Source organism: Pipistrellus hanaki (assembly GCF_964339955.1).
Source record: "Pipistrellus hanaki genome assembly, chromosome: 11".
NCBI classification, from domain to species: domain Eukaryota; kingdom Metazoa; phylum Chordata; class Mammalia; order Chiroptera; family Vespertilionidae; genus Pipistrellus; species Pipistrellus hanaki.
The window spans coordinates 34,282,771-34,302,892 of NC_140513.1; the positions used below are offsets into that span (position 1 = coordinate 34,282,771).

At 31.8% G+C, this 20,122-nt stretch overlaps 1 protein-coding gene and 1 long non-coding RNA gene across 7 annotated transcripts in view; one reads left to right on the plus strand and one right to left on the minus strand.

Annotated features, from left to right (window-relative positions):
- Positions 1–20,122, plus strand: part of LOC311630442 — a 930,538-nt gene that overhangs the window by 903,344 nt on the left and 7,072 nt on the right. The gene's annotated exons all lie outside the window — the stretch shown is intronic.
- The window catches only part of VPS13A (vacuolar protein sorting 13 homolog A), a 185,468-nt gene that overhangs the window by 135,327 nt on the left and 30,019 nt on the right, over positions 1–20,122 (minus strand). For all 6 annotated transcript variants that reach the window (XM_084899409.1, XM_084899408.1, XM_084899406.1 and 3 more), the window contains exons 8-21: positions 16,731–16,790; positions 16,477–16,557; positions 13,111–13,168; positions 12,175–12,302; positions 11,617–11,723; positions 10,101–10,272; positions 9,212–9,274; positions 8,598–8,730; positions 7,488–7,582; positions 7,033–7,175; positions 4,725–4,914; positions 4,523–4,637; positions 3,066–3,202; positions 186–318 (exon numbers count right to left, since the gene is read on the minus strand). In XM_084899409.1, coding sequence (XP_084755535.1) covers positions 186–318; positions 3,066–3,202; positions 4,523–4,637; positions 4,725–4,914; positions 7,033–7,175; positions 7,488–7,582; positions 8,598–8,730; positions 9,212–9,274; positions 10,101–10,272; positions 11,617–11,723; positions 12,175–12,302; positions 13,111–13,168; positions 16,477–16,557; positions 16,731–16,790 — 1,615 coding nt within the window. The remainder of the gene's footprint in view (positions 1–185; positions 319–3,065; positions 3,203–4,522; positions 4,638–4,724; positions 4,915–7,032; positions 7,176–7,487; positions 7,583–8,597; positions 8,731–9,211; positions 9,275–10,100; positions 10,273–11,616; positions 11,724–12,174; positions 12,303–13,110; positions 13,169–16,476; positions 16,558–16,730; positions 16,791–20,122) is intronic.

Consider the following 20,122-nt stretch of genomic DNA (forward strand, 5'->3'; position numbering starts at 1 on the left):
TGACAGTATCTTTGGTGAGATAAAATCACTCCCAGTTTAGATATTACTCTTATCCAATATGTAATTCTAATTAAAAAATATGGAAGCCCTAACATATTTAGAATGTAGGTCTTCAGAGAAACTGCTTAAACATCTAATTAATCACTTCAGCAAAATGAACAATACATAATGCACTATATACTTACCAACTCTGCTGTAAAGCAGCTGAATGCTTGTAAGGTGAATATCAAAGGAATCATAAGCTCTATGCATTATCTCTTCAAGTCTGGCCCCACCTTGTTTCATATCTGGTAATTGTGAACGACTTTTACTTGTCACCTTGAAGTTAATTTTAATAGTTTAGACTATGCAAAATACACCAAAATGAAAAAATAAGGTTTATATCTTTCAGAATATAATATAAAAAGCTAACTGGAGAGGATAAATTCACATCTGACATATGTGAATAAGCTATTAGAAATGTCTTTAGCCAAGGCCGGTGTGCTCATTGGGTAGAGCTGAAGGATCATAGATTTGATTCCCGGTCAAGGGCTCATACCTGGTTTGCAGGTTGGAATCCAGCCCCAGTTGGAGCACCTGTGAGAGGCAACCAGTGGATGTCAACTGTTTCTCACATCAATGTTTCTCTCTCTCATTCTCTCCCCCACTCCTCTCTTTTCTCTCCCTCACTTCAAATCTCTCTAAAATTCAATGAAAAAAATACCTTGGGTGAGAATTAATGAAACAAAAAAAATAATCTTTATCCATGATACGTGTAAGGAGAAGGTTAGATATACTGTAAAGTGAATTTTAATATTGTTATCTTTCCTAATTCTTTATATTAAAAGAAGGCAACCAAGTTAGTCCTGGAGAATAATACATCTAAAATTATTTTAAAATCTGATAAGAAACCTTTTTATTAAAAACAAAAAGCCTTTCTTAGGCATGATTACAGGTACTTAAATAGTTTTATAATAAGAACTAAAAGTCCAGGATTAAATATTAGGACAGCTGAATTTTATTGCCAACTCTGTCATTTATGTGACTCCTAATCAAGTTTTATTTGTATCTTATTTGTATCTCCCCTTTATTGATGTACTATGCACACTACTTTTCTTTTTTCACATAAATATCCTAGAGATCACTCCACTGCAGTATATCAAGATCTTACTTACAGCCCCAACCGGTTTGGCTCAGCAGGTAGCCTGGAGACTAAAAGGTCCCAGGTTCGATTCTGGTCAAGGGCATGTACTTTGGTTGCAGGCACATCCCCAGTAGGAGGTGTGCAGGAGGCAGCTGATCGATGTTTCTCTCTCATCAATGTTTCTAACTAACTATCTATCCCTCTCCCTTCCTCTCTGTAAAAAAAAAAAAAAAAAAAAAATCAATAAAATATTTTTTTAAAGTGTTTAAAAAAAAAAAAGATCTTACCTATATATACACTGGTATACACACACATAAATATGTATATATGTTTTTAAATAAATTTATGTAGATACATATAGATTTTTATATAGTTCATGGGTACACAATCAAATTATCTCTTTGAAAGCAAAAGATAAAAGATTAAGCAAATTGCCTAAGATCACAAAACAAGATTAATACCCTTACACATGACCTTATGCTCACTCAACTATACCAAACTGCCTTGAACCAATTCCATAAGCACATTAAAATATGAATAATCAGCTGTATAAATATTATAACTGTAAATTCAGCAGCTGTCTATATAATTATCAACTGAAGAATAAAACATAGAAAAATGGAGAGTGTCAAGAAAAGGTACATATTTGTTAGAAAACCAGAATGAGCATTCTAATATTATCCATCCCTCTTGGGTCTTTAGTTATAGCTATTCCTCTAGATATAGAGCAGTGTTATCCATAGAACTTTCTACAATGATGAATTTGTTCTCTATCTGTGCTGTTTAATACAATCGCTATTAGCCAATTGTGACTATTAAACACTTGAATGTGGCTAATGTGACTAAGGAACTAAATTTTTATCTTACTTTATGCTAATCATCTTAACCAACCATTTAGAGTCAGTGGGTACTATATGAGCCACAGGAGGGGAACATCCGGCCCGCTGGCCACATAGGGCCCATGAAATCATATCATCTGGCCCTATCAAGGCATTGGGGTGACTAACTGAATATTTGATCAAATATAGCAGGCCAATTTTTAAGTTGATAATTTTGTATGTCCCACAAATTATGTTATAAATATACAAATGGCTCTTGGCAAAAAAAAAAAAAAAAAAAAAAAAAAAAAAAAAAAAAGGTTCCCACCCCTGAAAAGTGCAAATCTGGAAATATAAAAAAATAAATAAAATAAAGTATTCTCTATTCAAAACTAAGGAAGGCCCAGCTTGTGAGGATCAGTGGTTGAGCATGGTCCTATGCACCAGGAGATCGCAGGTTCGATTCCAGGTCAGGACACATGCCCAAACTGCAGGATTGATCCCCAATATGGGACGTGCAGGAGACAGCCAATCAATGTTTCTAATCGACATTTCTCTCTCTCTACTCCTTTCCTTTCCTCTCCCTAAAATCAATAAAAACATATTTAAAAAAAAAAAAAAAAAAAAACTAAGGAAGAAAAATATACATAACTGAATAGAACTATGTAAATTAGGTAAATGCAAGACAACCATCTCTCAATTTAGGATTATTTAACAGAAATTGAAATATCAATATCTAAAGTTATATACACAAAAAAAATTCAGAAACACGAAGATATATGTGATTACTACCAGAACTCCCTCACACTCTATATATTGTAATCAATCCAATAATAAACTTAAATTGAAAAGGAAATCAACTCCTTAAGCATTACTCTCAAATTCTACATATAATTGTAATTCTTTTATTCACCTCTGACCTACAGAATTCAACTGATCATTTTGCTTGTTGAAATGTAGGAAAACTACCTAATTAAATGAAATCACTTTATTCACCAGAAGAAAATTTCTCATAAGTCTAAAAACCAATATACAAAATCAAACTGTCTTAAAAAATAAAACATATTTTAAATAAAGAAATACCCTAAGTATCATATTTTAAGATAAATATTATTAGTATATACCTTTAAATGACCAAGATCCAAAAGAAGCAGATTTGATGTAGGGCTAAAAATTCCATCTTGTGGGATAATAACATATGAAGCTTTCAAATTAATTCTGAGATCAAGAACTTTCTGTGTTTCAATAATATACAGTAGACCTGCAGAAAATTTAAATCTTCACAATGAATATTTTTCACAAATTACTCAAAAAATAGTTATTAAATGTATGAACTGATAGCACAATCTTAAAATAATGTGAAATAAGAATTCATTTTAAAATGACCTTGAGCATATTATTTTCAATATCAAGTAAAAGTATTTGTTAGTTAATATGTGCACTCTAATTAAATATAACTAAGTACAAAATTGAAATGATTCTTCAAATAAATGTTTTTAACCCCAAAAAATCAATTTAGGTAATATTCAGGAGACAATATATTTTAAAAAATTAAGTTTTATGAAACATTTATTCATAGCCTCTATATTAGAATCTATATAATTCTTTCCAAATCATGAACTTAATACAACTACATCTACAATATTGAACAATAATTCTTTATCCTTTTGACATTACTGAGACATGAAAAAATTCTGGATAATTAAATCACCTTCATAAAACCACCATATGTAAACCAGAAAAGGCAACAAAGCAGAGTTCGCCATTCCTCAGGTATTTCATTCACTTGAGGTGTTTTATTCTAATAAATTTGATTTATTCACTTTCATGTAATTATATATCAAACTAATCTATTTTTATGGTCTCAATCCAGCACTGGCTTTTAAATCTAAAATTATTATCAACTACCAAATTATAATCACCCCATAAGATGAAATTCTGTAAGCAGTAATACATCAATTTGAATCAATAAACAATGTTAATTTATAAAGTTTAGGACATCTGATATTAAAAAAAAAAAAAATGGACCTTAGTTCACAAAAGAAAACAACAACCAAACCCACACAATAACTATCATGAGGACCAGATATTTTTTAACATGAATTCTGAGAAAATAAAAATGACAAAAGCACACTAATATGTAAAATTGTGAATAGCTGGATTGAAAAAATTTAAGTGATATAGTTTATTGTGTATAACCTTATACTTCAATTAAAAAGCATTTTGTTCAGACTGGTAGAGGTTAGAAAAATGTTGCAAAGACTTGAAAGGCAAAGGGGCAGTAATTAAACCAAAAAGACCACTGCAAGCCCTATGACCTTATAAAAGAATTCAAAGGCCAGTTTCTGTCAAACACAATTTCAAAAATCCTAACAAAATTTGTAATTAACTTTAATGTAGTTAATGGGTTTGACCTGAGTGAAGGAATAATTATTGTTATATCTGCATTTAAATATAAGTACAAAATTAGTTTTAAACTGTATCTAGTCTAGAAAGAAACTTAAGAAATACATTACTAAAATTAGCTTTAATTGCCTAAAAGTTTAGTACAGGATTCAATATTTAATAATGGCATTTTTACCTGTTGCTGTCTTATCACGAAATTCTTCAAGTTTTGTCAAAGTCGCTGAAGTGAGCTGTGCTAGATTTACCTCTTTTGGAGGTCTGAAGAATTCCACTATACTATTCACTGTTCTCTAGTAAAAATAGTATCATTAAAATTAGGCACAAAATCAAACCAAATTGAAATATATTAAAATTTAGAAATTTTAAAAAATGCTTACTGCATCATATATTATTTCTAAAGGTTCAGCTTCTATGATACACCTTTGAGCAACAGTTTCATCTAATGGATTTGTCTCAAACGTAATCTGGAAAAGTGATGCAGTATTATCCAATGAGGACAGGAGGCGGGGTTTTGTTGAATTATCTGGTAGGCCAGTAACATGAAAGGAATCTATTTTGGTTTCAAATCTACATGAAAAAAAAAAAAAAAGTATTGGCAAAGATATACTTTGTGCTTAAGACTACCATTAAAAATTTTAAAAACAATGAATGGGAAAAATTAATTGAAAATCTTTTGTGTGATAAGAGACTTATATAAATAAAAAGAACTCTTACAACTCAATAATAAAGACAACCTAATTTGAAAATGAGCAAAAGAACTTATATTGTGACTAAGTATATGAAAAGATGTTCAACTTCAGTAGTAATCAGGGAAATGGAAATGCAAATCAAACCAATGAGAGACTAGTTTATACCCACTAAGATGGCTATAATGAAAAAAAAATTAGTGTTGCCAATGATTCAGATAAATTGGGGATCTAACATACTAATGGTAGAAATGGAAAAGTCTGGCAATTCCTCCAAAGGTTAAGCAGAGTTACCATATGAGACAATTATACTCCTAGATATATACTCAAGATAATTTAAAACTTAATGACCACACGAAATATTGTCCATGAATATTCATGGCAGCATTATGCATAATACCCAATAAATGAAAATAATCCATTATCCATCATCTGATGAATGGACAGACAAAATGTGGTATATCCATATACTGGAATATTATTAGGGATTAAAAATGAATGCAGCACTAACTCATGCTATACCATGGATGAACCTTGAAATACCATGGTAAGTGAGAGCAGGCAGACAGAAAAGTCATATTACATGATAGTGTGCATATTAAATGCCCAAAATAAAGTCTTAGGAATAAAGTAAATTAGTTATTGCTGACACAAGAAAGGGGGGGCAATGAGGAGTGACTACTAATGAGTATTAGGGTTTCTTTTTTAGGGTATAAAAATGTTCTGGAATTACCTGATAAACATAACAATGCAACATGGCATACAGTGTCACAAACAAATGAATTATACACTTTCAATAGATGAATAGTATATGTGAATTATATCTCAATAAAGTTATTTTTTATTATTTTTTAAAATCTGTATTGTTGAAAATATTACATATTCCCTTTTTCGCCCATTGACCTAACCTAGCCCAGTCCCAGCCCCCCACCCACGGTCTTCACCACCATATTGTCTGTGTTCCTGTTTATTGTATTTTTTAAATTATTTTTATTGTTGAAAGTATTGCAGATGTACCCTTTTCCCCCCCAAAATAAAGCTATTTTTAAAAACAAAAGTGAAATACATTTTCAGATAAATACCAAATTATTAATGTTGTTTCTTTTTTGTATAGTGTGGCTTACTGCATGCTCAGGAAACATAAAAGACTATGTTTCCTGAGCATGCAGTATTCTATTAATATGTACTATTTTAATAACTAGAGGCCTGGTGCACAAATTCGTGCACCTGTATGGTCTGCTGGCCTGGCCTATGCCCTCTTGCAGTCTGGACCCCTGGGGGGATGTCGGATAGCCGGTTTCTGCCTGATTCCCGTCAGGCCGAGAGACCCCACCAGTGCACAAATTCATGCATTCGGCCTCTAGTACGCATGTTAAGATCTTTGGTTAATCTCTTCCCACCCTTCCCTTCTTCCCCCTTTCCTCTGAGATTCATCAGCCTACTCCATGTTTCCATGTCTGAGGTTTCTGTTCCTGTGTTGAACATCTGCTCCCTAATGGTCAGTGAGCATCATAACTACTGGCCAGTCAGCCAGTTGGCTGGTTGGACTGTTGCTTAGGCTTTTATATATAAAGATTATAAAATATATATATTACTGAAAAAAATCTAAGTTCCTAAAAATATGAAAGGATATATTAAGCCATAGTACTCTTTGGAAAATATGGTAAAATTATAATCTATCTTCCAATTTCACAGTGAATTTTTTTTCTTATAGATAAAAGATAATAGCCTGGCCAGTGTGGCTCAGTGATTGAGTGTCAACCTATGAACCAGGAGATCATAATTCGATTCTGGGTCTGGGCACATGCCCAGATTTCAGGCTCACTCCCCGGGATGGGGCATGCAGGACGCAGCTGATAGATGATTCTCTCTCTCTCTCTCTCTCTCTCTCTCTCTCTCTCTCTCTCTCTCTCTCTCTCTCTTCCCCCCCTTCCTGTTTGAAATCAATAAAATAAAATAAAATTTTTTTAAAGGTAAGATAAAATAAATTAATACTTACTTTATTGATTGTGCTCCCGGTCTTTGTACAACCCAAGTGCTAAATTCTTTTACTACAATATTTAATAGCTCACGTTTTCGTTGTTCTTCTCTTAGAACGATAGACATACTTTTCAAGTGCATGTACAACTTCATGGCTTCAAACTAGAGTATATTCAGATGAACAAAATTAAATACAAACACATATGTATGCATATCAAACAGTCTTATTCACATCCTATTCACAAAATTTATTTTTTCCAAAAACCAGAAGACAGTTTAAAAGCAACCCTTGTATCTTAAAGAATCACCCTGTAACACTACAAAGTATGGGACAATATTTATCCCTACCTTGGAAATTAAAGTAAAAACAATATTTACAGAACCAGAAGAAAATCACAGAACAAATCAGTAATGTAATTTCTAAAGGATTAAAATTTCATTCAACAGTGAGATATAAGGCATGGAAAACCTTACTGATTTTGGCAAGGTTGGGTCAACTGCTGTTTCACTATAGCCAATTGCTTCATAGAGTAAAGTCTTTTCTTCAGGTGTCAAGATTTCTTCAATACCTACAAATTAGAAACAAAATGTTCTATGTTTTTAACTGATAACAAGATAAAACTAACCCATAATTTAGATGCCTTTAATAAATTAAATGTAAATTTTACTCTCTTTTGATAATACTTTTAAGAAATTATAATGACAATGTTAGAATGGCACTGGCAATTTTAGAAGGATTATTCTCCAAAAATATGAATTTCTAAATACTGGTATCAACCAAGAGCTTACAAAACGAATAACTGTATTTGGCACCCTGCTAAGCAACACACCTAGCACAAAAAGTAAGTAGTACAAATATCATAATTTCCCCCCGTTTTACTATTAATAAAACTGAGATTCAAAGAGCTAAATAACTTACCAGAGCCACAGTGCTAATAACTGATAGATTTAATATGTAAACCTAAGCCCCTAAGACTCCAAAGCTTTTTTTTTTTTTTTTTAATATATTTTATTGTTTTTTTACAGAGAGGAAGGGATAGGGATAGAGTTACAAACTTCGATGTGACAGAAACATCAGTCAACTGCCTCTTACACACCCCCTACTGGAGATGTGCCCGCAACCAAGGTGCATGCCCTTGACCAGAATCAAACCTGGGACTTTTCAGTCTGCTCTATCCACTGAGACAAACCGGTTTCGGCTAAAGCTTCAATCTTAGGCATTTGGTTAGAAAAATCTTTACAAGAAATCATTTAAATAAAAATTTACATTGGTTTATACACTTTTGAAATCTTTATTTATCTGTTATTGTGCTATATGCATTTACCAAATCCCCTGGGCATAAAACTCTTTTGTGAACACTAGTAAAATAATAAAATTATTTCATTTTTACTTGTCATGTATTTGCAATGTTCTAATAGTAATTTTATTGATAACAAGAATAAAGTATGTACCATATGCATATATAATTACAATATTTATTTAATCAGAGAGAATTTTCTGCAAAACCATTTTCATATCTGATGATTAACTACATTACTATATCTGATGATTAACTGCACTACTATAAAATAAAATGAACATACCTCCACGTTTAAGATCAGGCTGCTGTTCTTTAGTTTGTGGTTCTGACCAATTCCACAACCAGTTAAACCATCCTTTATTTTCCTCTGAATCTTTTACTCCTTCTTTGTATATCTTGTATCTAGCTTTCTTTAACTAAAATATATAAATTTTCAATTAAATGACAAATTATCCTTTCTTTAACAATCTAAAGAAATATAAGCCTGACATTTCCAAAACTTGAGTAAATAAATGTAAACATTATACAAACTGACCACAGAATAAAGTAACTGCAACATTAGCCAAACATAAGAATTTAGTATTACAAGGCAGTTAATCCCTCTGTCTTACATGGAAAGGTAATTTAAAAAAAAAATAAAATTGGCTTTTCATTTTCACATTTACTCTCAGTATAAATCCAATAACCTACAAAGAATATTTTTCCAACAGAATCTGATTTAAATGAATGTGGCAAAACATTAAATCAAATTTTCTTAAAACAAACACAAAAAAGCAAATTTGAACCCAGTTCAGGAAACAGTACATTATAGCACAATACTAATAATATCACAGCACCTTTCAAATCTATATGGACTCTAGATTTATTTTTACTAACTGAAAGATAATCTGGAATTACCTCAACTTCTGCCTGTTGTCTCACTATAGTTATATTAAATACATCCAGAGTCTTCTCCAACTCCTAAAAATATAAAGGAAAATGTGTTTACATAAACAACTATAAATAACTTTAGTTTATATAACCTGTCAATTTGCTGCACTAAAGATATGATAGAAAGCAGGAAACAGATCATCCATCAACATAATATTCCTGGTTAAATTCTGAGAAATAATGTCAGCTTGGAAATTAGTAATGATGAAAAACTTTCTGAACAAAGAAATCTTACATCATACATGTAAGTTACAACTCTATAAGATTTACAGATACATACTAAAAGATACCAAACATGCACTGTTTAAAATGATTTTTATCTAGGTTTTAACTATAGGTAAGGGTAAACACAGTGTCACTGTATAGAAGATAGGAAATTGTATTTGATTAATGCACAGTTAGATGGTTTACACAGGGGAAATGCAGTGGTGACATAAGGTAAAGCTTCAGAAATAACACAGAGAACTTGGAATCAATGTACAAAAACTTTTTAGCCTTTGAAGTTAAAAATGTCTTAATAATTTAAGGCTTCAAGTTATTATTTGCATGAACCCAAATCTCTTCAGATTTAGAATAATTTCATCTTCCAAAAGCTCCCAGGAGAATAACACCAAAGCTTGTATCACCCAACTGAGTTTAAACAGAAGAAAAACAACTAAGTAAAAGAGAAAAAGAGAATGGTTTTTGAGGTAGGAGACTTTCTCTAGACCTAGGCTAATATAAATGCTTAATTTTTAGAGGCCTGTAGGTTGGTTACAGATTTCCACAATTAGAACAAATAATTAGGAAGTGCTAATCTTTAAAGACTTAGAAGTTATAAAGCATAAAATATTCAACTATTTTTTTAAATGCTAACCTCCAAACAGCTGAGAACTTCAACAGGTGGCTTCTTATTTATTAGTTTTTTCTTATAGAGTTCTTTATATTGCTTCATTTGTTGCCGATGCTTGCAAATATGTTTCCATGACCACATCCGTAAGTGGGGGCAAACATTTACTTCAAGAATACCACGTATAGCATAAACCCACCTAGTTAAAAAAACAAAAACCCTACACTTAACACCCTCAAACCAACAGTATGGAATATAATGGATATTGCTTCTACTCTAACATACATAACTATTATTCAAAGAATATGAAAATGGTATGTAATCTGAGCACCTGCTTTCCCCCCATATTTGTTTTTATAGTAATTATTATCTTTCCTAAGTGAAATTAAGCAAAATCCTTAAATTTTGTTGCAATAAATATAGGTCTCCAGAAAAATCATTGAAGTATTAATGGTCAAACAGCACTTGAGTCTCATGAATAATAATTAAAATAGTCAACTCAAAGAATAATTGCAATTCCTAGAAACTATGCAAGAGCTTAATAACTGGAATGACAAGAATTTGAATCTCAAAAAGGGGTAGTACTTTATATACACCCATAACATTTTCAGGTTTAATAACATGTTTAATGTATATAATACAAAAATTTGAAACTTTTAAAAGAAGACACTGCTAGACAAAAAAACTGGAATATGGTTCAACTAAAAAATACAGTGACTAAATGTTATTCTAGTACTCCAGTTATAAATTCTATTATAACGAATCCCTTAAGTAATTTCTAATTGCAAATCAAACTATAGTTTGTGTCAGCCTTTGAAGTATCTTAAAAACGTCAAGAAATTCACTTTTATGCTATATTTTAAAAATCTTTTTAAAAAGTTTTAGTTTGAGCAAATCCACTTATGGAAATTTACCTGAAGAAAATGAAAAGACTACATCAAAAAGATATATGCACCCCCACATTCACTGTCACATTATCTACAACAGCCAAGACATGATTAAGACAACCTAAGTATCACTGACAAAAGAATGAATAAAGAAAATGTGGTAATATATACACAATAATGGAATATTATGTAGCCATAAAGAAAAAATCTTGCCACTTATGACAACATGAATGAACCCTGAGAACATTATGCTACGTGAAGTGAGTCAAAAAGAGACAAATAATATATGATTTCACTTATAGAATCTTTAGGGACAGGAAATGAGCTCATAGGTATAGAAAATAGATTGGTGGTTGCCAGAAACAGGAGTTTGGGGGAGCAAAATGGGTGAAGGGGTCAACAGTTACAAACTTCCAGTTATAAAATAAATAAGTCATGGGGATATTATGTGGACTAAACTTAACAATATTGCGCTGAATATTTAAAAGTTGCTAAGAGAGTAGATCTTAAAAGTTCTTATAAGAAAAATTTTGTAGCTCTCTATGGCAGGAATGGTAACTAATGGTGATAATTTGAATCATTATGTTGTACATCTGAAACTAATATAACACTGTATATCAATTATACTTCAATTTTAAAAATTTAAGACTTTTTACCATTCTCTGGCATGGCCGTGAACAGGTACATCAGGTCTGAACTTCCTATATGGCAGATTTTGGGTCATCATATCAACTGATTCAAGAAGCTCCATAAGACTGAAATACTAAAGGATGAAAAACATAAAGCTCTTACATGTTTCAGATGTTTCACAATTATTGAAGCTAAGTTAAACTTTTTAAAGGAAATTTTACCATGTAACTGAATTTTTTAAGAACATGAATAAATTGACAAATGAAAGGGAACCAGAAGCATAATATGAAATACATGCAACAGACTGGCCTTTGCCCAGGGGGAGGGAGGTGGGGATGACTGAACAAAGAAGGTGAAGGTAATAGCTAAAGAACACATATGCATACCCCATGGACACAGACAATAATTTGGTAAAGGCCAAGGAAGGGGTTGGCAGGAGAGGATAGAGGGGGGCAAAGGTGGGGGAAAGGAATAATGTCAACATTAAAAATTTTTTAACATTTCAATAAAGAAAAACACTTAAAACCTTAGTTCTATTTTTATCAAACTATAACGCAAAATTTAAAATACCATTTAAAAAATACCTGTGGTTTATTAAATTCAATCGCTATGTCATGTAATTCAACATCCAGTTTTATCTTGGGGGCGGAAAAGTCAAAATCAGATCGGTGATTCATCTGAAGTTTGGCTTTAGCAGATATGGGGCGAAATACTGGAAAAGAATATAAATTTTAATAAATTAAACTAAGTTACATTTCAAGAGTGTCACAGTATAAAAGGATAAAGTTGAAAATACTGATTTTCATGACATATATTTTTTTTTACAGTTCTATATTTCCACAATGCTATGATTTGGTCAAATGAACTGTCATTTAATTGGTGGAAAAGTTTCTGTTATCTTTTTTCTATCTATAATTCATATTGTTGTCAAGAAGCCAAAAAAAGAAATAATTTCAGGAAGGATAATCTATAGTTAACAACATTGTCAGCCAAGTTATCCATCACCAATTAATATTTATTGAGTGCCTTCAGGATAGAAGAAACAGCACTCTTTTTCACTGCATATTTTAATAACTTATTTCTGATTGTTAAAATACTACATGTTCATTTCAGACTATTTAAAATTAGAAAAAAATTTTTAAAAATTTAAGTATACATTTTTAAAATAGTAAGGTAACACTACAGACTACACCATCTAGCCTTATTAAATTGTTAAATGTCTTTAAAAATTATCATGACAATTATTAGAGAACTCACAATTTATTAACAACCACTTTTGTTGGACATTTTTCTTTCCTGGTTTTGATATAGAGCCAAAAGCTCCCCAACAATGAATGACATATACATGTTTGCTTTTACATATATATATATATATATATATATATATATATATATATATCATAAATACATTCACATGAAAAATTAACATGAAAAGGCACATTACATTAACAATATTCATTTAAAATTTATTAATAAAATAAAATAGAAAGTGCAATTTTTACTTTAGGAAACATACTTACCAAAATCATAACCTTCTGGAATAATATTTTCATCAACTATGCCATTCCTCAAGCTTTCCTATCAAAAGATAAATTGCTTTATTTATATTAATGACAATATTCCTTTATTTGACAAAATTCTACTGTATGCAAATAAAGTTTAAAAGCAATTTATAAAAAAATAAATAACTCAAACTTAGGAGGATTTTGATATAAGAAAACATTAAAGTGGTTAGGATAATAGTTAGTTGAAAATAATTATCTCATAAAAGAATACCTTAGAAATATTAAGATATATATTTAAACATGTTTATATATAGACACCTATACAAAATATGACAAACTTCAATACCCATTTATAATTAAAACTCTCTATACCAAAGTGGATATAGAGGTACAATTACACTTGAATATAGTAAAGGGAATATAAGACAAAACCCATAGCTCATATAACATTCAACAGTGAAAAGTTCAGAGTTTTCCTTTAAGGTCAGGAATAAGTCAAGGATATCCATTGTCACCACTTTTATTTAACACTAGAGGCACTGTGCAGGAATTCATGCACGGGTGGGGTCCCTTGGCCTGGCTTGTGATTGGAGCCAATTGAGGCCAGCCGGCAGTGGGGAAGGGAGCATGGGAGGTTGACCAGCCACGGGAGGTTGGCTTGTGGGAGTACACTGACCATTAGGGAAGCTCTTGCGTTGAGTGTCTGGCCCCTGGAGGTCGGTACGTATCATAGCAATGGCTGGTCATCCAGTCATAATGGTCACTTAGGCTTTTATATATAGATAGATAGTACTCAAAGCACTAGCCAGAGAAATTAGGCAATAAAAGTAAATAAAACCTATCCAAAATGAAAAGGAGGAAATAAAACTGTCATGGTATTATTTATAATAAATATAAATGTAGATGACGTGGTATTATTTATAACAAATCCTAAAGACCCCAATCAAAAAAATATATTAGACTAAACAAATTCAGTAAAGATGCAGGATTAAAAAAAAAAAAAAAACAATATACAGAAATCAGTTGCATTTCTTATACACTGGTAACAAAATATCAAAAAGCAAAATTAAGGAAATAATTCCATTTAGAACTAAATCAAAAAGAAAAAAATACTTAGAAATAAATTTAACTAAGAAAGTGAAAGGCCTGTACACTGAAAACTATAAGACTTTCCTAAAAGAAACTGCAGAACAAGTGGAAAGATACTCCACACTCAAGACTGTAAAAATTAATATTGTTTAAAAAAAGCCATACTACCCAAAGCTATATATACAAATTCAATACAATCCCTACCCAAATTCCAATGGCATTTTCCACAGAAAAACACAATCATAAAATGTGTATGAAATCACAAAAGATCCCAAATAGCCAGAGCAATCTTGAGAAATAAAATCAAAGCTAAAAGCATCACCTCCTTGATTTCAAGCTCTATTACAAAACTGTAGTAACCAAAACTATACAGTACTAGAATAAACACAGACACATAGACCAGTGGAACAGAATAGGGAGCCCAGAAATAAGCTCATTAGTTTACAACAAAGATTAAATTTGGGAAAATTGGATAGACACATGCAAAATAATAAAACTGTACCAGTATCTTACACTATAAACAAAAATTAACTCAAAACAGATTAAAATTTCAATGTAAGACCTGAGACCATAAAAATCTTAGAAGTAAATATACTTGGTAACCTCCATGAGGTTGGTCTTAGTGATGATTTTTTTGGATTTGACATCAAAATTAAATGCAACAAAAGCAAAAACAAGTGAGACTACATCAAACTAAAAAGCCTCTACGCAGCAAAGGAAACTGCCAACAAAATATAAAATCAATCTACTGAATAGGAAAAAATATTTATTATTCATATATCTAATAAGGGGTCAATATCCAAAATATATAAAGAACTTACACAACTAATAAGTAAAAAAATAAACAACCTGATTACAAAATGAGCAGAAGTTCGGAATAAACCTTTTTCCCAAGAAAACATATAGTTGACCAACAGGTACATAAAAAAATATCCAACCTCACTAATCATCAGGGTAATGCAAATCAGATGACAATATAATATCATCTAATACCTGTTAGAATAAGTATTATAAAAAAAGACAAAACATAACAAGTATTTGAAAGGATACGGAAAAAAAGGAAACCCCTGTGCAATGTTAATGGATGCAACCATTATGGAAAACAGTATGGAGCATAAAATTTAAAATAGAACTACGATATGACCCAACAATTATAACTCTGGATACTTACCAAATAAAACAAAAACACTAACTCAAACAGTTATGTGCATCCATGTTCACCGTAGCATTATTTATAAGAGTCAAGATATGGGAACAAACTCAATAAAGTAATTTTTAAAAAAAGATATGGGAACAACCTACACATCAACAGATGAATAAATAAAGAAAACGTGGTGTATATATGTAACAAAATATCATTCAGCCATAAAAGAAAGGAAATCTTGCTATCTGAGACAACACAGGTAGATTTTGAGGGCAGTATACTAAGTAAAACAGATGGAGAGAAATAAATATTGTATCTAATATGTTATGTGGAACCTAAAAAAAAAAAATGAACAAAAAAACAACAAACAGACAAATAAGCTCATAAATAAGAGAACAGACTGGTGGTTGCCAGAGGTAGGGGATGGGTGGTGGCAAAATGGGTGATAGTAGTCAAAATGTACAATCTTCCAGTTATAAAATAAGAATTTATTTTACATAAAACATGGTGATTTAACATACAACATAGTGACTATAGTTAGTAATACTGCATTGCATATTTGAAAGTTACTAAGGGAATCTTAAAAGTTCTTTTCTTGCTGAAATCGGTTTGGCTCAGTGGTAGAGCATCTGTCTGCGAACTGAAAGGTCCCAGGTTTGATTCCGGTCAGGGGCATGTACATTGGTTGCAGGAACATCCCCGGTAGGGGGTGTGAAAGAGGCAGCTGGTTGATGTTTCTCTCTCATTGATGTTTCTAGCACTCTCTCTCTCTCCCTTCCTCTCTGTAAAAAAAAATCAATAAAATATTTAAAAAGAAAAAAAAAGTTCTTTTCTCATGAAAACAATTTTTTAACTGTGTATGGTGAGAGATGTTAACTAGAATTATTGTGGAAATCATTTAGTAATACATACAAATATCGAATTGCTGTACACCTGAAACTAATATTTTATGTCAATTATTAAAAAACAAGGTGTATGTTTATACATGGTTGTATACAGGTACATATATTCACCTATTTCTGTAAATTCTGCTAATTGGTTTTGCCTGAATAAAATGACCTCATATGTTAGGTAAATGACAATGAATAAAACATTATACAAAATATGTCAACAAATGTGTATATACACATATTAAAAAAGTTACTTACCAATGAATCATGATAACTAGTGAGATAAAACATCCGGGAGTTCACATTCCAATAAGCAAAAAGGTTATCCAATCGGATTAACTGAAAGATCGTAAACATATGCCATTTTCAGAAGCCTCAAATAATTGAGTCATATTAACAGTTAAGCAAGTAAACACAATTTGCATAAACCCATATTATATATTACATTAGCTTTCCTAAAAGTCTCTTGTCAACTCATTGAGTTGACAAAAAATAGTATTTGTTTATTTTACCTTACGAAATAGTTTCTCAGTTTCATCATGTAAACATGGAACCCAGTTATGATCCGTTGTCTGGAATAAAAAAGGCAATAAATGTGTCATTTCCATGTGCTATGTAGCAGAGTGATAAATCCTATAAATTACTCCCTAGACCAATTTCCCATAAAAATGTCTTTAAGCCAAAACCGGTTTGGCTCAGTGGCTAGAGCGTTGGTCTGCGGACTGAAAGGTCCCAGGTTCAAGTCCGGTCAGGGGCATGTACGTTGGTTGCGGGCACATCCCCGGTAGGAGGTGTGCAGGAGGCAGCTGGTCGATGTTTCTCTCTCATCAACGTTTCTAGCTCTCTCTCTCTCTCTCCCTTCCTCTCTGTAAAAAATCAATAAAATATATTTTAAAAAAATAAAATATATATTTTTTTAAATGTCTTTGAAAACATAACATTAAAAAAGTAAATGAACCACAAGAAAGTCTCTACTTTCAATGAACTCATTATTGATTGAAAAGCAAACAGATAAAGAAACAATTACAGTCAAATAAGTGCCACTATAGTGGTTGAATATACAATACTGGGAGAACACAGCAGAAGCCCCAAACCATTATTTTAAAAAAATGGAGAAAGTGATATCTAACCTTATATATAACATATGAACAGACATTACTTATTGTAAGGTCAGTATGGAATATTATTCATCCTAGAAAGATATAGGAACATCTGATATGTTCAGAGAACTTAAATGGCCCAGTATGGGCCATTCACATAATGTGAAACAAAGAGTTGAAATCAGATATCTTACCTGGAATCAGATTACAAAAGGATTATAAATGACTTGAAGGCAAAACTTGGACTTTATTATAAAAGCAATTAAAAAGCTACTGAGGAGAATAAAGATACTTATTTAAAAAGATGGTTTACATTTTTTCGTACAGAACTAAATGGATTAGAACGGTAGTTCTCAAATTTTATTATGCAATAGTATCACATAGAGGCCTTTTTTTTTTGCCAAATAATTTGCCTTTTTTTTAAATTTCTTTATTGATTAAAGTATTATATAAACAAGGATTGCTGGGCCCATTCCTGTTTCAAATTGAATACATCTGGGCTGGGGACAAGTTTCCAAGGCCCTGCAAAGGTGATAGTCAAAATCACTGCTGTCACAGTCACCAATGGCCTTCACAGTGCTAACTACGACAGCTAATTCTCCATCCTTCTTTTCCAACAGAGCACTGACATTTTACCCCACCCAGCATTACTGAGTAACTTTTTATTTGGCATTTCTTAGAGTAGACCATGTTGTTTTTAAAAAATCATACACAAAAACTAATGAATATAACAAAAGCAAGATGTAATGGAAATACTATACAGCAGTTAAATTGAATGAAATAAATTTCATGTGGCAACATAGATGTTGAACATATTGTGAGGAGAAAAGGGGAACTTATAGAAGAAACACGTAAAATATTTATCTAACTTCAAAACCTACCAAATACTATAATTTTAATGGCTATATTAGGTAAAAGTTTAAAACCTTAGGATGTTTATCTCTGGATATACAGGAAAGCATAGCAGTATTCCTAACAGTTTATACTTTTAAAGTATTAAAACTTAAATTGAAAATTTTACCAATTTTTCTTTCCATTAAAAGCAAATGTTTCATAATTCTGTGTGCTCCTAGACTTGTAAAATTCCTCAATTTGAAAAATTAGACGAAGTATGCCACATTTTTGTTTTGTTTTTTTAATAAAAATTAACTCCCCTGGTGTCTATTTTTAATGTTCCACTAGAAATCTTTTATTTTTATTGTTATTGTTGTTACATATGTCTCCTTTTCCCAACTGGCTCCTCCCGGGCCACTCCCACCCCCCAGGACAAGCCCTCAGTGGCCAGTGGCCATATTAATTGGTTATGATAAAATGCATGCATACAAGTCCTTTGGTTGATCTCTTAACCCCTACCCCTTCCCTCTGAACAGTCTGTTCAGTGTTTTTTGTTGTTGTTTCTTGTCTCTGGATCTATTTTTGTTCATCGACTTATGTTGTTCATTATATCCCACATATGAGTGAGATCGTGTAATATTCTCTTTCTCCGGCTGGCTTATTTTGCTTAGCATAATGCTCTCCACATCCATCCATGCTGTTGCAAATGGTAAAAGTTCCTTGTTTTCAATAGCGGTGTAATATTTCGTTGTGTAGATGTACCACAGTTTTTTAATCCAATCATCTGATGGGCACTTAGGCTTCTTCCAAATTTTAGCTATTGTAAATTGTGCTGCTCTTTACATAGGGGGGCATATATCCTTTCTGACTGGTGTTTCTGATTTCTTGGGTCAAATGGGAGTTCCATTTTTAACTTTTTGAGGAAACTCCATACTATTTTCCACAGAGATTGCATCAGTCTGCATTCCCACCAACAATGCATGAGGGTTCCTTTTTCTCCACATCCTCTACAGCACTTGATTTATTGATGATTGCCATTCTGACAGGTGTGAGATGGTATCTCATTCTCGTTTTGATTTGGATCCCTCGGATGATTAGTGACTTTGAGCATGTTTTCATATGTCTCTTGGCTCTCTGTATGTCCTCTCTTGTAAGGGGTCTACTTAAGTCATTTGCCCATTTTTGATTAGATTATCTTCCTTTTGTTAAGTTGTGTGAGTTCCCTATAAATTTTGGAGATTAAACCTTTATGAGAGATAGCATTGTTAAACATGTTCTCCCAAACAAGTGAGCATTCTTGTTGTTTTGTTGATGGTTTCTTTTGCTGTGCAGATGATTTTTATTTTGATGTAGTCCCATTTGTTTATTTTCTTCTTAGTTTCCACTGTCCTAGCACCAGTAGGAAGTGAAGCTATTGCTATGACATTTGTCTGATATTTTGCTGCTATGGTTTCTTCTAAGATTTTTATGGTTTTCCCACTTACTTGTTTAAGTCCTTTATCCATTTTGAGTTTATTTTTTGTGTATGATGTAAGTCGGTGATCTAGTTTCATTTTTTTTCTTTTGTATGTACCAGTCGAACTTTCCCAACACCATTTATTGAAATAGTAACTATTTTGACTCCATTGTATGCTCTTGCTTTCTTTGTCAACTATTAATTGAGCATAATGACTTGGGTCGATTTCTGGGTTCTCTGTTCTGTTCCATTGGTCTATATGTCTGTTCTTGTGCCAATACCAGGCAGTTTTGAGAACAGTGGCTTTGTAATACAGTTTGATATCTGGTATTATGATCATTCCAACTTCGTTCTTTCTCAGGATTGCAGTGGCTATTCAGAGTCTTTTTTTATTCAATGTGAGTGTTTGTTCTAGGTCTATGCCATTGGTATTTTAATGGGGATTGCACTGAATCTATAAATTGCTTAGGATAGTATGGACATTTTAATGATGTTGTTTCTACCAATCCATGAA